The sequence below is a fragment of the Bubalus kerabau genome, chromosome 4 (genome assembly GCF_029407905.1).
Source record: "Bubalus kerabau isolate K-KA32 ecotype Philippines breed swamp buffalo chromosome 4, PCC_UOA_SB_1v2, whole genome shotgun sequence".
NCBI lineage: Eukaryota > Metazoa > Chordata > Mammalia > Artiodactyla > Bovidae > Bubalus > Bubalus kerabau.
This window is the reverse complement of record NC_073627.1, coordinates 39,667,694-39,680,073: the sequence shown is the minus strand read 5'-3', so window position 1 is coordinate 39,680,073 and position 12,380 is coordinate 39,667,694. Positions and strand designations below refer to the sequence as shown.

The window sequence follows — 12,380 nt, the reverse complement described above, 5'->3', positions numbered from 1 at the left end:
AAATGAAAACCATCTACACTCTACAATATCATGAAGTACTAAGATGAGAGCACACACACAGAGCCAAACCCAAACGCCTGTCTGTTTTCATGGATTCGGTACTGACACTTACATCTGTCAGTGAGGTCGGCGGCAAGGTCCTTGGCTCCAGGGTCAGTGCTCTTCAGCTGCAGGTAGCACCAGGAGAGCAGGCTCCCTTGGACAGACCAGAACAGGGAGGAGAGCACACAGCCCACCTCCCTTTGAGCTCCATCAACCATCAACAGCTCACACTGCACAAGAGGAGACAAATGGAGAGCGTTTACAAGGTCACTTGCAGAACACAGCCAGGGCGTTCTCTAAGAGAGCAGCTGTCAGAAGTGAAGAGATTTAGGCAAGTGGGGGATAGTTATGAGAGAGCTTTCAACCCCAAAGTGACTGACAAAGATGGTAGTATGAAAACTCCTCTCTTGCCCTCCGGCTTTTCAGAACCTTTACAGATGGTTTCGACTCTGTGGGCCATCCCCTGCTGCCCCTTAGGAGCCCTGCACCCTAGTTATCTCCCCTTCTCTCTCTCTCTCTCTCTCTCTCTGTTTCTCTGTCTGTCTCTCCTCCTCTCTCTCATCTTCAAAAATTCCTTTTTTCTCTGGCTCCTTCCTCTGAGCCTTCAATCAAATCTCTGGCATTTTAGATGGTCATGGACACATTGCTATATTTAAAACAGATAACCAACAAGGACCTACTATATATAGCACATGGAACTTTGCTCATGTTATGTGGCAGCCTGGATGAGAGGGGAGTTTAGGGGAGAATGGACACGTGCATATGTATGGCTGAGTCCTTTTGCTGTTCGTGTGAAACTATTCCCAAGTGGTGCTAGTGGTAAAGAACCCGCCTGCCAATGCAGGACACGTATGAGACATGGGTTTGATCTCTGGGTCAGGAAGATCCCCTGGAGGAGAAAATGGCAACCCACTCCAGTATTGTTGCCTGGAAAATCCCATGGACAGAGGAGCCTGGTGGGCCACAGACCGTATGGTCACAAAGAGCCGGACATGACTACAGTGACTTAGCACACGTGAAACTATTACAACACTGTCAACCGGCTACACACCACTGCAAACTAAAACAAAACACCCGTTTTACAAAACAATTCTTTATCCCCCTATGGCTCTCTAACCATCATCTTAATTCTCCAGTTTCTCTGGAGAATCACCTAACCTCTAGAGATAAATTCTTATATCTACAAAGCATAAAATTTCCATGTAAATGCCCCAAACTGGAAACAACCCAACTATCCCTCCAAAATAAAGTGGATAAATAAATTGTAGCAGATGCATAAAGGGAATATTGTGAACCAGTGAAGGGTGGGGGAGGAGGGTGAACTGTAGCACACACATCAACATGGATGACTCTCAAAAACGCTGAGTGGAGAAAAGTTCGTCCCAGAAGACTGTACACCATATGATTCCATTAAAGCCCAAACCAGGCGGAACGGGCCTGCTATGTAGGGATAACTGGAAACGAAAACAAGGGTATGATGACTATAAACTTCAGAATGGTGGTTCCCTCTGGTAAGGAAGAAGGAAGGGAAGCCATGGAAGAGCACAGCGGGTGAGAACGGACTTCAAAAATACTGGGAACATTCTGGTTCTTAAAATAGCCATTTCTTTAAATTGCCCATCAACATACATTTTTTTGGTACATGTATTCTATTTGAAAGAGTTGCTCACACCTGCTGCCCTTGCCTTTCCCCTCCCTGTCATTCTACCCTTTCGGGCCCCACCACTCTCTGATACCATTCTTCAAAGGCATTGGTCACTGCCCAGAGAAAGCCTCCCCGTTTGACCTAAGTCCTGAGGGCTCTGCTGACTACGGTCCTTCTTAAACTCCCTCCTCGCTCTGCTTCTATCCCTCCTGAATTTCTTCCTGCCAGGCCTTCTTACTCTCCCGGCCACCCTATCTATGCAGATGCCTACAGGTGATGAGAGGACACCGACATTCACGGCTTCAGCCAGCCCTGGTTGGTTACTGATGGCAAATGTCCACTCCCAGCACTGACTCAGCTCATGTGTTCAACCAGACTTTGTCACATGAAGTCCTGCCAGACCAGAAACCCAACATGCTCAAAGTCTAGCTGTTATCACTCTCCTCTTCAAATTCCGGCTCCTCCCCATCTTGTCACCGGTTACACATGCTGTTCTAGCAAGAACACCCCTCCCTCTCTGCCTGGTCAGACGCTACTAGTGGGCTCATGAGGAGCTCCAGTACCACCTCCTCCAAAAAGCCTTTCTCAAGCTTTCCCCCTTCATGCTGAAAAAAAAAGGAAAAAAGTATTTTAAAAATCATTAGCACAGAAAAGAGATCATCCTTTCAGATTTGATCAGCCTGCAGATTTGCAAAGTAATCATAAATTTTAAAAACAGTTGTAAGTGATTTCCCACAGAATTCACACCACAAATACATGACTCAGTGCTGGGTTCACTGACTGACACCAGGGCATCGGTAAGTACCCATTCCTCTTCTTCAAAGGCAGTCTTCATGGGCACGTTCGGGTATTTACTGCTGGCCGACTACCACGAGGCAGGGAAGCGTCCCCTCACTTGTTTGGGGCAAAACGTCCCCTTACTTGACTTGGAGCAAAGGCAGGCAGGGAAGCTCTGTGCTCACAGGCATGGAGTTACAGTCACGCCAAAAATGAGGGCTAAAGTGGAAGGAGCCATGACTGCTCCTCCCTGTCTCCTAAAGAAGCCAAGGAAATGGAGCGGCACTGGTTACCTCTCGAGCGGCAACAGACAGCAGGGTGTTCATGACCGCTAGCACTTCGCTGATGTCCATGTCAGCCAGGTCGCCTTTCTCAGGTAACAGCAGAAGGCCACCCGGATCCTTATCACTGGAAGGACACAAAGCAGTCATGACACCTCGTGTCAGGAAGGGGATTTTCATGCTTTCTATCTCAAAAGAGAACCCAGCAAGTTTTCAGTGTCAGTTCTATGGCATGTGAAGGGTTTGAGTCAGAAAAGGGTCAGGGTTCCAGTGGGGTCTGTGCCACTGTCCATCCATAAGTCCTTATGTAAGCACAGGCCCATAAATCTTCGAGTCCTTAGAAAAGATGCCAGGGAATAAATATGATGAATAAATCACCTTGGCAACCAACAGGAAATACACCTAATTTCATGACTGCTAATTTGATAATCCAGGCTAAATATTCCCTGCATCGCAAAGGCTCTTCACATGAGCCTCAGGTCCTTTCATCATTCTTGATACTTGATTCTGAAGACATCTCATAGACTTCTCTAAGCCTGGTGTCCATACAAGGCACAGTCTACCTGCAGACAGCTCAGGCTTTAATCCCCTCCCTCCTTCAAGACTTTATACCTCCAATAATGCAACCTACAGGCCCATAAGCTCCTCTGGTAGTCAGAGCAGGGGGCAGTCCCCACGTCACGGCTCCCAGCACTTTGTTTGCTGAACTACTGCTCTGTGCCTCTGCAGCTGGGCTTTCACGTAGTTGGGTTTTTAGCCCAAACTCCTGCGGTTTCCATTTTTGTCTTCAAAAATTACGTAGAAACTGAAGTGTTCAAGGAGACTCCCAGTGAGCTCCACTCTAAACCGTCTTACAGTGACTGGGACTGGAGCAAGCTCTTGACAAGACTATCATTCTACCACTATTTTAGTCACGGCAAAGGCCAGGGATGCCTCACTCTAGAAACCTGGCTGAGTGATGGAAGTACGTGGTTACTCCAAAAGCACCTGAAAGGAAGGAGAGCTCAGGAAAACAACCTTGTGAAGATCTGCAGTATCGGACAAGAATTAGAAACTTACCTAAAATACGTGCAGAGTGAGCGGAAAGTGAGCTGCATGGACTGCTTGTGTTCCTGCTCGGTGACATTCTTCTAGAAAACAAGAAACTGCACATTCAGGAAAGCTACTCCATGGATGTTGCAGAGCACTTGAGCAGAACAAAATACTATGGCCCACTGTTCCCAAACACGATGAACACTGGGGTCGGCAGACCACCTCATGGGCCGGACTGAGACCTGGCCTAGCGCTAAGAGGGAGCAGAGCTCCCTGCCTAAATAGAAGAGGGCAGGCAGGCTTACTTCTGTTCACTGCTGAAGCTGACATGCTGAAGCTTTCCTGTAGGAAAACCTTATGCAAATGTTTAGGAAGGTGACTTCCAAAAGATGTATACTTTCATCACTGGGCATGCCATCCTGAGAAGAGGGGTCAGAGACGGAGAGCATTTTTTATGAGCTTCCTATTTTTTTTAAAAACAGGATCTAAGCTTTCTCTGTATAAGTCCAAATAGCCAATGGTGACAGTTGCAGAAATCACACCCCCTGATGAGGCTATGGGTTACTTTGCAGGGTTTTTTTTCTCTTCTTAATTCAATAAATGTATTGAACATTTACTGCTACCAAGGCACGGGGGGTGGGGGTGGGGGGGGGTGAGGGTGGGGGCGATTTCCAGAGAATTTAAGACCCAAGGCCCTGCCTGGCATTAGAGGGTGGGAGAGAGAAGATATGGTCACAAAGGATAGCAGTTTAATTCATCTGCATGAGAATAGGGAAAAAATACAGTCCTTAAGATAGATGGACAAAGGAAAAGTTAATGAGCTGCTCTACTAACAGACAACAATCTCATTCAAAAGGTCGCATATCCTCTTTCTGTTTTTCTGTGTGGGGCTCAGGCTAGCAAAAAAAAAAAAAAATTGCTCAGCTGCCTGGTAAATGCTTCCAGCAAACAAGTAGGACAGAGACTCGCCCGCAATCCAATGGGTCATGTCAGCTGATGCTGTCAGCTGTTATACTCACAAAGTGAAAACTGATTCAAAGGGAACCCTCATGCATTATTGGTAGGAATATAACTGGTGCAGCCATTATGGAAAACAGTAACAGCTTTTGAAAGTTCTCATAAAATTAAAAACAGAACTACCACGTGATCCAGTAATTCTACTCCTCAGTATTTATCCAGAGAAAACAAAAACACTAATGAGAAAAGATATATGCACCCCAATATTCATTGCAGCATTATTCACAAAAGCTGAGATATGTAAGCAACCTAAGTGCCCATCAATGATCAGATAAAGAAGATGTGAAATATACATACATATACATACATACAACATACATATATGTATGTATGAATATTAGCCATAAAATCTTGCATTTGTGATAACATGGATGAACCTAGAGGGTATTATGCTAAGTGAAACGAGTCAAACAGAGAAAGACAAATACTGTACGATTTCACTTATATGTGGAATCTAAAAAAAAAAAAAACACAAAAAACAAATGAACAAACATAATGAAACAGAAACAAAGTTATAGATACAAAAAGCAAACCAGTGGTTCCCAGAGCTGAGAGGGGTGGAAGGAGGAAAGAAATACATAATAGAGATTAAGACTACAGACTTCCAGCTGCAAATTAGTCACAGGTATGAAAAGCAGTGTGGGGAATACAGTCAATAACTAAATAATATTCTCATATGGTGACAAGTCACAGACAGCATGGTGATCATTTTGAAATGTATAGAGATACTGAATCACTATGTTGTATAACAGGAAATAATGTAGTGTTGTAGGCTGATTATACTTCAAAAACAAAGAGACTCATAGAAAAAGAGGCTGGAGGCAGGGATGGGGAGAACTCGATGAAAGTAGTCAAATGGTATGAACTTTCAGCTATAACATAGATAAGTACTGGGGGTGTAGAGTACAATATGACAAATGTGATCAACACTGTTGTGTGTTACATATGAAAGTGGACAAGAGAGTAAATCCTAGGAGTTCTCATCACAAGGAGAAAAACTTTTTTCTATTTCCTTGATCTTGTATCTATATGAGATGATAGATGTTGATTCAACTTATTGCGATAATTATTTCATGACATATGTAAGTCAAATCTTTATGCTGTATATCTTAAACTTATACAATGCTGTATGTCAATTATATCTCAATAAAACTGGAAGGGAAAAAAAAAAAAACCTGATCCCTCAAGCTGATATGCACGTTTTATAGACAGCTGAAACCAACCAAAGATCCTCTCTCCTCTCTGAAACCTTCCTCAACCACTTAACAGAATTCCCCTCTAAAATGCCTATTGCAACTTGGGGTCAGTTCTTCCTTGCAGCAGTGTCCCCAACTGTACTGCAGTCATTTGGCAACAGGGACCACATTTTATGCTTCTTTTACTCCCTTTTTTGTTTCTGTAGGGCTTTATGCATCTGACAGGGCACTTCTATTGCATGTGCTAAGTAGCTGTTACATATAGAAATGCCTTTTTAAAATGCTGCATCTCGTTTGCTTCATCAGCTCTTCTCAGTAATTCTATTTAGTTGCTTGTCTAAACAGACTAATAATGATTGTATGTTTTATTCTTTCTGTTATTTTTTAAATTTCTTTTCCTTGTCCTACAGCAGTGGCTAGGCCTCCTAATACTATATCAAGAGAAGCAGTGACAGTAGGCACCCTTGGCTTATAGCTCATTTTGAAAGGGATGAGTCAGTGATCCAAAGACCAGTACATTGATTTCTGTAGGTTTTAGATACATGACCTCCACCAGATTAGGGGAGTTTGTACAGGTTTTGTTGTTTTAGTCATCATCCGAATTAAGTCCTATTAAAGTATCTTCTGTAGTTGTCAATATGATTTTTTTCCTCTCTGATTTCATTGACTGATTTTCTAATGTTAAACCATCCTTTCATTCCTAGGATAACTCCAACTCAATCATGATTTTGGGTGAGAGGATGCAGCTGAGGATTAAAACTTAATTGTATTTTCTTTATAGATATAAACTGAAATATTAATGAATAAGTCCGGGATTTATTCTGATATAATAATGGTGTGGGGGGAGGAGTATGTGAGGTATGTAATGGGTGAAACAAGTTTAGTGTGAGTTTGTAATTACTGAATCTAGGTGATGAGTACATTTGAGGGGCTGGAGGGACTGATATGTATTATTTAGTCTAGTTCTATATTTAGATTTTCCCATAATAAAAAGTTAAACTGTTAAAAAGAACATTTGGTTGTAGGCATGTCATAAAGATGAAGGAGACTAAACCCTCCCCTTGTGATCCAACAGGTTCTGAAATGGAGGTTGGGATTATCTGTCATCCCCATCTTGAGTATGGTGCTATGTCTTAGATACCTGTGTCCCAACAAAACTCTGCATACAGCAAGTATCAAATACACCTGTGGGAAACGGAAACCGAGAGGCTATCAGAGAAAACGAAAACTACTACGTTTCATGCCAAGATAGGTCAAGAGTGGAATCTCCACTTTTAACATAAATAATTACCATCATGGTGAAGAGATGATTCCGTCGGGTCAGTCGATCAGGAAAGAAGATGGCAGCCCCATTGAGAAGGGTATTCCTGACTTCTTGTTTTAGTATTTCCATGGGCACAGAGTCTCCATCCAACCTATCCACCACTGATAAAAACGAACAATCAGCTTTAATATAGCCCATCTATTCACTTACAATATATATATTTGCTTTAGCCCATAAACTCACTACCAGAACAAAGAAATACCTCTGCACAAACTAGGCAGTGTAAAGAAATTATTTTTTTGTTGTTTACATTTAACAAAAATAAAGACTCTATGTTCCAGCTTTTCTTTCATTATTTCTCTGTTCTTTTGAGACACAACTTGCAAAGCCTTAAAAATAACTTCAGATAATCACATGTCTTATTCTCAATCAACATTACCATGTCCCCCCTTCAATCTATCAGCCTTATTATCCCTGTGTCTTAGCTGAAGTAAAGACTGAATGTTGTTGTTATTCAGTTACTAAGTCATGTCCGACTCTTTGCAACCCCATGGACTGTAGCATGCAGACTCCTCTGTCCTCCACTATCTCTTGGAGTTTGCTCAAATTCATGTCCATTGAGTCTGTGACACTATCTAACCAACTCATTCTCCACTGGAGAAGGAAATGGAAACAACTCCAGTGTTCTTGCCTGGAGAACCCCATGAACAGTATGAAAAGGCAAAAAGACTGGAGAGTATGATAATAATTACTCTCAGTATAACACAACTATATGTCAGAAACCAGGAGGAAGGCATTGAGGAGGACTAAATTCTGAACTCCAAACAATGATTCAAAGAAGATTGAGGAAACTCATTTTCCAAAGACATAAACCTTTTACTGGGTTTGCACGGTCAAAGAACCCCCGGTTCTTTACAGCGAGAGGCCCTGCAGGCCACCAGAACAGGGTGACAGTGAAGAGGAACCCCAATCCTACCACTGCACAGGTGCGCGTAGAGCTCCTTGGCAGCCTCCACTGGCCTAGGGCGCGGGCTTGGAGCCTTGGCGTCCTCAGCGGCGGCAGGAACATCTCCTTGCAGCACCGAGAAGCAGCTCTGGAGGAGCTGCAGAAGCAGAGTTTGGGCACAGATGCACTCTTCCCTGGGGCTACGGAAAGACAAAGACCATCAGAGAGCAAAAGGGCCAGCTGCTTTTCCCTCGCAGTCCCACAGCTATCTACAAAGGACTCTCCCCACTAGGCATCAGGTTCAGTAGGAAAGAACAGTGCACGAGGTATGGAGTCTGAAGAAACAGACCTTGTCTGACTGCCTACTCTGTGGCAAAGAAATGCATTTCTGACTGTGTTTCATCAGCAGTAAACATGTAGACACTATAATACTTGACCTGGCTCTCATTACAATGTAATATAAAGGGCAAAATGCTTGCAAAAACACTGCCCAAATAAAGTATTTTACAGAAATGTAAGATATTATTTTCAACAATAACCAAATTTCTCAAATCAGAACAAGATAAACTAGTAGGAAGTAAAAAATCCTGGGGGGTAAAAAAAAAAAAACCATCTGTTCATTTAGAATAGCAAAACTCAGAGTTTTCAGTTGTGTTTATAGGACTATCATCTTTATCATCTGAGCCACTAGGGTAGCTCCACATGACTATCATCTTGTAATAGATTCTGACTTACTTTTGCTTTAATTTACTGTAAAAATTCCAGAAGATCTGCAAGTCAAGACCCGCAAAGTCCAGAAAAGATTTGTATTTTAAGCCACTTTCCTTCTGCTGTACCTAAAAAATAATTAAGACCAGAAAAAATAAAACGGAAAAATGCATTTGGAGAAATATCCTAACGGCTCATTTACTTCTCATTATCAAGGGGTAAGGTAGCTCCTCGTATGAAAATCCCAACATTAACTGATGTGACCTTTAAGTGACAATCTGTGGACAACTACTTTTGGGTGTGAAACTTTATAAAATATGTGTGTGTGTGTGTGTGTGTGTACACATGCATGTGAGTGTATATATACATGTAACATACACACACACCCCCCTGTGAAAGCTCCCTGACATCACAGATACGACACCTGGGACATGAGGGAACCTTTACTTGGTGATGACTACTGTCCAGGATCGTATTGCAGCTTGTTTTGATCCTTCCCTGAACACAGGCTGAAAGATCAATCCTGCTGTAAACGCTCTTGTTACATCTAAGCGCCTCTCTCTCATCTGCTGTTTTCTGCTGTGACAGGAGAGCTCCAAAGACCAAACAATGCACATACAAACTGAGTTATCAGTCTCTGAATGTGCCATGAAGCAGAATGAAGGTGAAGAGTAGACACTTGCATCCCACACACGAGAGGGCTCTATCAGAGTCCTGAGACGTAAGCCACATTCTCTATGGTGGCAACTGCAAACGTCTTGGAGGGGCTGCCACTGTGCTTATCTTTGAGTGCTTATCTTTGAGTGGGCTGCCACTGTGCTTTTATCAGTGACTGTAAAAGTCGGTATCGAAAACACAACGTTCACAGCAGCATTACTGACAATAGCCAAGATGTGGATCCAACCTAATTGTCTGTCAACAGATGAACATATCAAGAAGATCTGACATACATATACATACACAATGGAATATTAATCAGCCATAAATAGAATGAAATTTTGCCATTTGTAACAACATGGATGGACCTGGAGTGTATTACTCTAGTGAAGTAAGTCAGACAGAAAAAGACAAATACTGTAAGCTTTCATTTATATGTGGAATCTAAAAATGAAACAAACAAATATAATAACAGATTCCCAGATACATAGAACGAAATGAGTTACCAGCAAGAAGAGGAGTGGGAGGAAGGGCAAAACAGGTGAAGGGGATTAAGAGGTACAAACTATCAGGTATAACATCAATTTTAAGTTATAAGAGTATAATGCATATCAGGGAATATAGCCAATGTTTTGTAATAACTTTGCATGGAGTGTAATCTATAAAAATATCGAATTACTATGTTGTACACCTAAAGCTAATACTATAAGTCAACTATATTTCAACTTTTAAAAAATCCTGTTATTATTTCAGGAGTTCAAATAAAGAGACAGAACTCACCTACACTTCTGGAGTACTTCTAGGACTTATAGAAGACATAAATCCCATAAATGTGCTTTGGCTCCCCAGTGATCCCTGGCAACCACAGCTGGTCATCTTTAAGATCTCTGTGCAGGTCTATTCCAGGAAACCTCAAGGTGATCACAGGCCACTTCGTCTTCCACTTACTGACGCCATCAATGCCCCATACCGCACTCCCCTTGAATTCCCAACATCATCACAGCAGTGACCCCTGCCATCCTCATTCAAACTGAAGGCCTCAGCAGGGCCAGGTTTCATGGGATGGTGTTCCTTCCCCCAAACACATCATTTACTTTTCCCAAAGGAATGAGGTTTAACAACTGAGTAAACGCTACCAGGTCGTGGGCGAGCTGCTGGATGAACTGAAGGGTCTTGAGGAGCAGTGTGGCCCCGCAGACACTCTCCTCCATGCCCTTTCTGCAGTGAGCACAGACGATGCTCTGTTCGGCTTCTGCTCTCGCAGGCCGGAGGTACCCACTGATGCTCAAGCCTTGTACTCCCAAGCGCTCTGCCGACTCCTGGCGGGTGCAGAGGAACTTCACCATCAAATACTGGAAAGAACAAGACAGACGTGATGAGAAGGACTCAGAAGCTCCAGGTACTGATGAAAGGGAGGTGAAGGTCATTCTGGGCAGGTCTCCCTGTGACTTTCATGATTAATGAGGTCCCACGACGCCTAGCCCTGGAGACACAAAGTATAAGTCTAGAATCTACAGCAAATAGGAAAGAGACAATACAAATGCTGGAGTCAGGTTCTGGGAAAGATCATAATATGAGAAATGGCATTACTTCCTCTTCAAGGCAAAAACAGGATAAGACAGGATAAATAAGGGAAAGATGTCTGCTCTGTGACACAGTCATTTTGGTTTCTTGTTTGAAGTTTTCTCTGTTTTAAATGTGGGCCATTTTTAAAGTCTTTATTGAACTGTTATAATACTGCTTCTGTTTTTGTTTTTTTCTTAGCCAAGAGGCATCGTGGCATCTTAGCTCCCTAACCAGGGACTGAACCCACAAACCCTGCATTGGAAGGCGAAGTCTTAACCACTGGACCACCAAAGAAGTCCCAGCACAGTCATTCTGAAACAGAAAACAGCTATATATTGAAAACAGTCAATGACTGCCCTAACGGATCATCTCAAAACCCTCCAATTACATGTAACCTATGTGCTGGGAGCCTAGGACACAGCCTTGTCTTTGCAAAGCTAAAGTCATTTTCAAAGCCCAACTTCTATGCACACTCTCTGCTTATTGTAGTGAAAGTTCCTTTGTTGAGGACCTTTCACAATCCACTACTCAGTTGCATAAATATTCACTGAGCAGCTACAATATATAAATCCTAAAGATAGTTATTTCTTTTATTTGAGCTTCTTACTAAGATTTATAATGGAGGTTACAATTAAGTAGTCAGATAATCACTGTTTCTTTCACAGCTACAGGAAGACATCTCTCTTACACTTATGCCTGTGGACTTAACTGTTCTCTCAGCCTGAGATGCCCTTCTCCATACCTCTCAGCCTGGCTAAAGAAGGCAGCTTAATCAACTTTCAACACTTGGCATCACACCAACTTTCTTGGGAAGCCTTCCCTGGTGAATTCCAGACTGGGTAAATATTTTCCTCCGGGCTACAACACCCTGTATGTCTCTTGATCAGCCCAATCACAGTGTCTCATATGTCTGTGTCTCCCACTAGACTCTGAAGCCCTTGAGGGTCACGATCATGTCTGATTCACCTCCAGGGTACCTGTGCTGGCATAAGTCTGGCACACAATGACCACTCAATAAACACTTATAAGACAAAAAGAGGGAATGGGACTTCCTGGTGATCCAGTGGCTAAGACTCTGTGCTCTCAATGCAGGGGGCACAGGTTCAATCCCTAGTCAGGGAACTAGATCCTACATGCCACAACTCAAAGATCCTGCATGCTGCAACTAAGACCTGGCCCAGCCAAATGGATAAATATCTAAAGGAAAAAAAAAAAAAAACAGACAAAAGGAGGGGAGGACTGGGGAGGT

General features: G+C 42.8%; 1 protein-coding gene across 2 annotated transcripts in view; it reads right to left on the bottom strand.

The window, feature by feature from the left end:
- ZZEF1 (zinc finger ZZ-type and EF-hand domain containing 1) overlaps positions 1–12,380 on the bottom strand; it is a 94,896-nt gene that overhangs the window by 51,678 nt on the left and 30,838 nt on the right. For both annotated transcript variants that reach the window (XM_055576869.1, XM_055576870.1), the window contains exons 13-19: positions 10,702–10,917; positions 8,936–9,036; positions 8,231–8,400; positions 7,282–7,415; positions 3,805–3,875; positions 2,758–2,872; positions 113–272 (exon numbers count right to left, since the gene is read on the bottom strand). In XM_055576869.1, the coding sequence (XP_055432844.1) occupies positions 113–272; positions 2,758–2,872; positions 3,805–3,875; positions 7,282–7,415; positions 8,231–8,400; positions 8,936–9,036; positions 10,702–10,917 (967 nt within the window). The remainder of the gene's footprint in view (positions 1–112; positions 273–2,757; positions 2,873–3,804; positions 3,876–7,281; positions 7,416–8,230; positions 8,401–8,935; positions 9,037–10,701; positions 10,918–12,380) is intronic.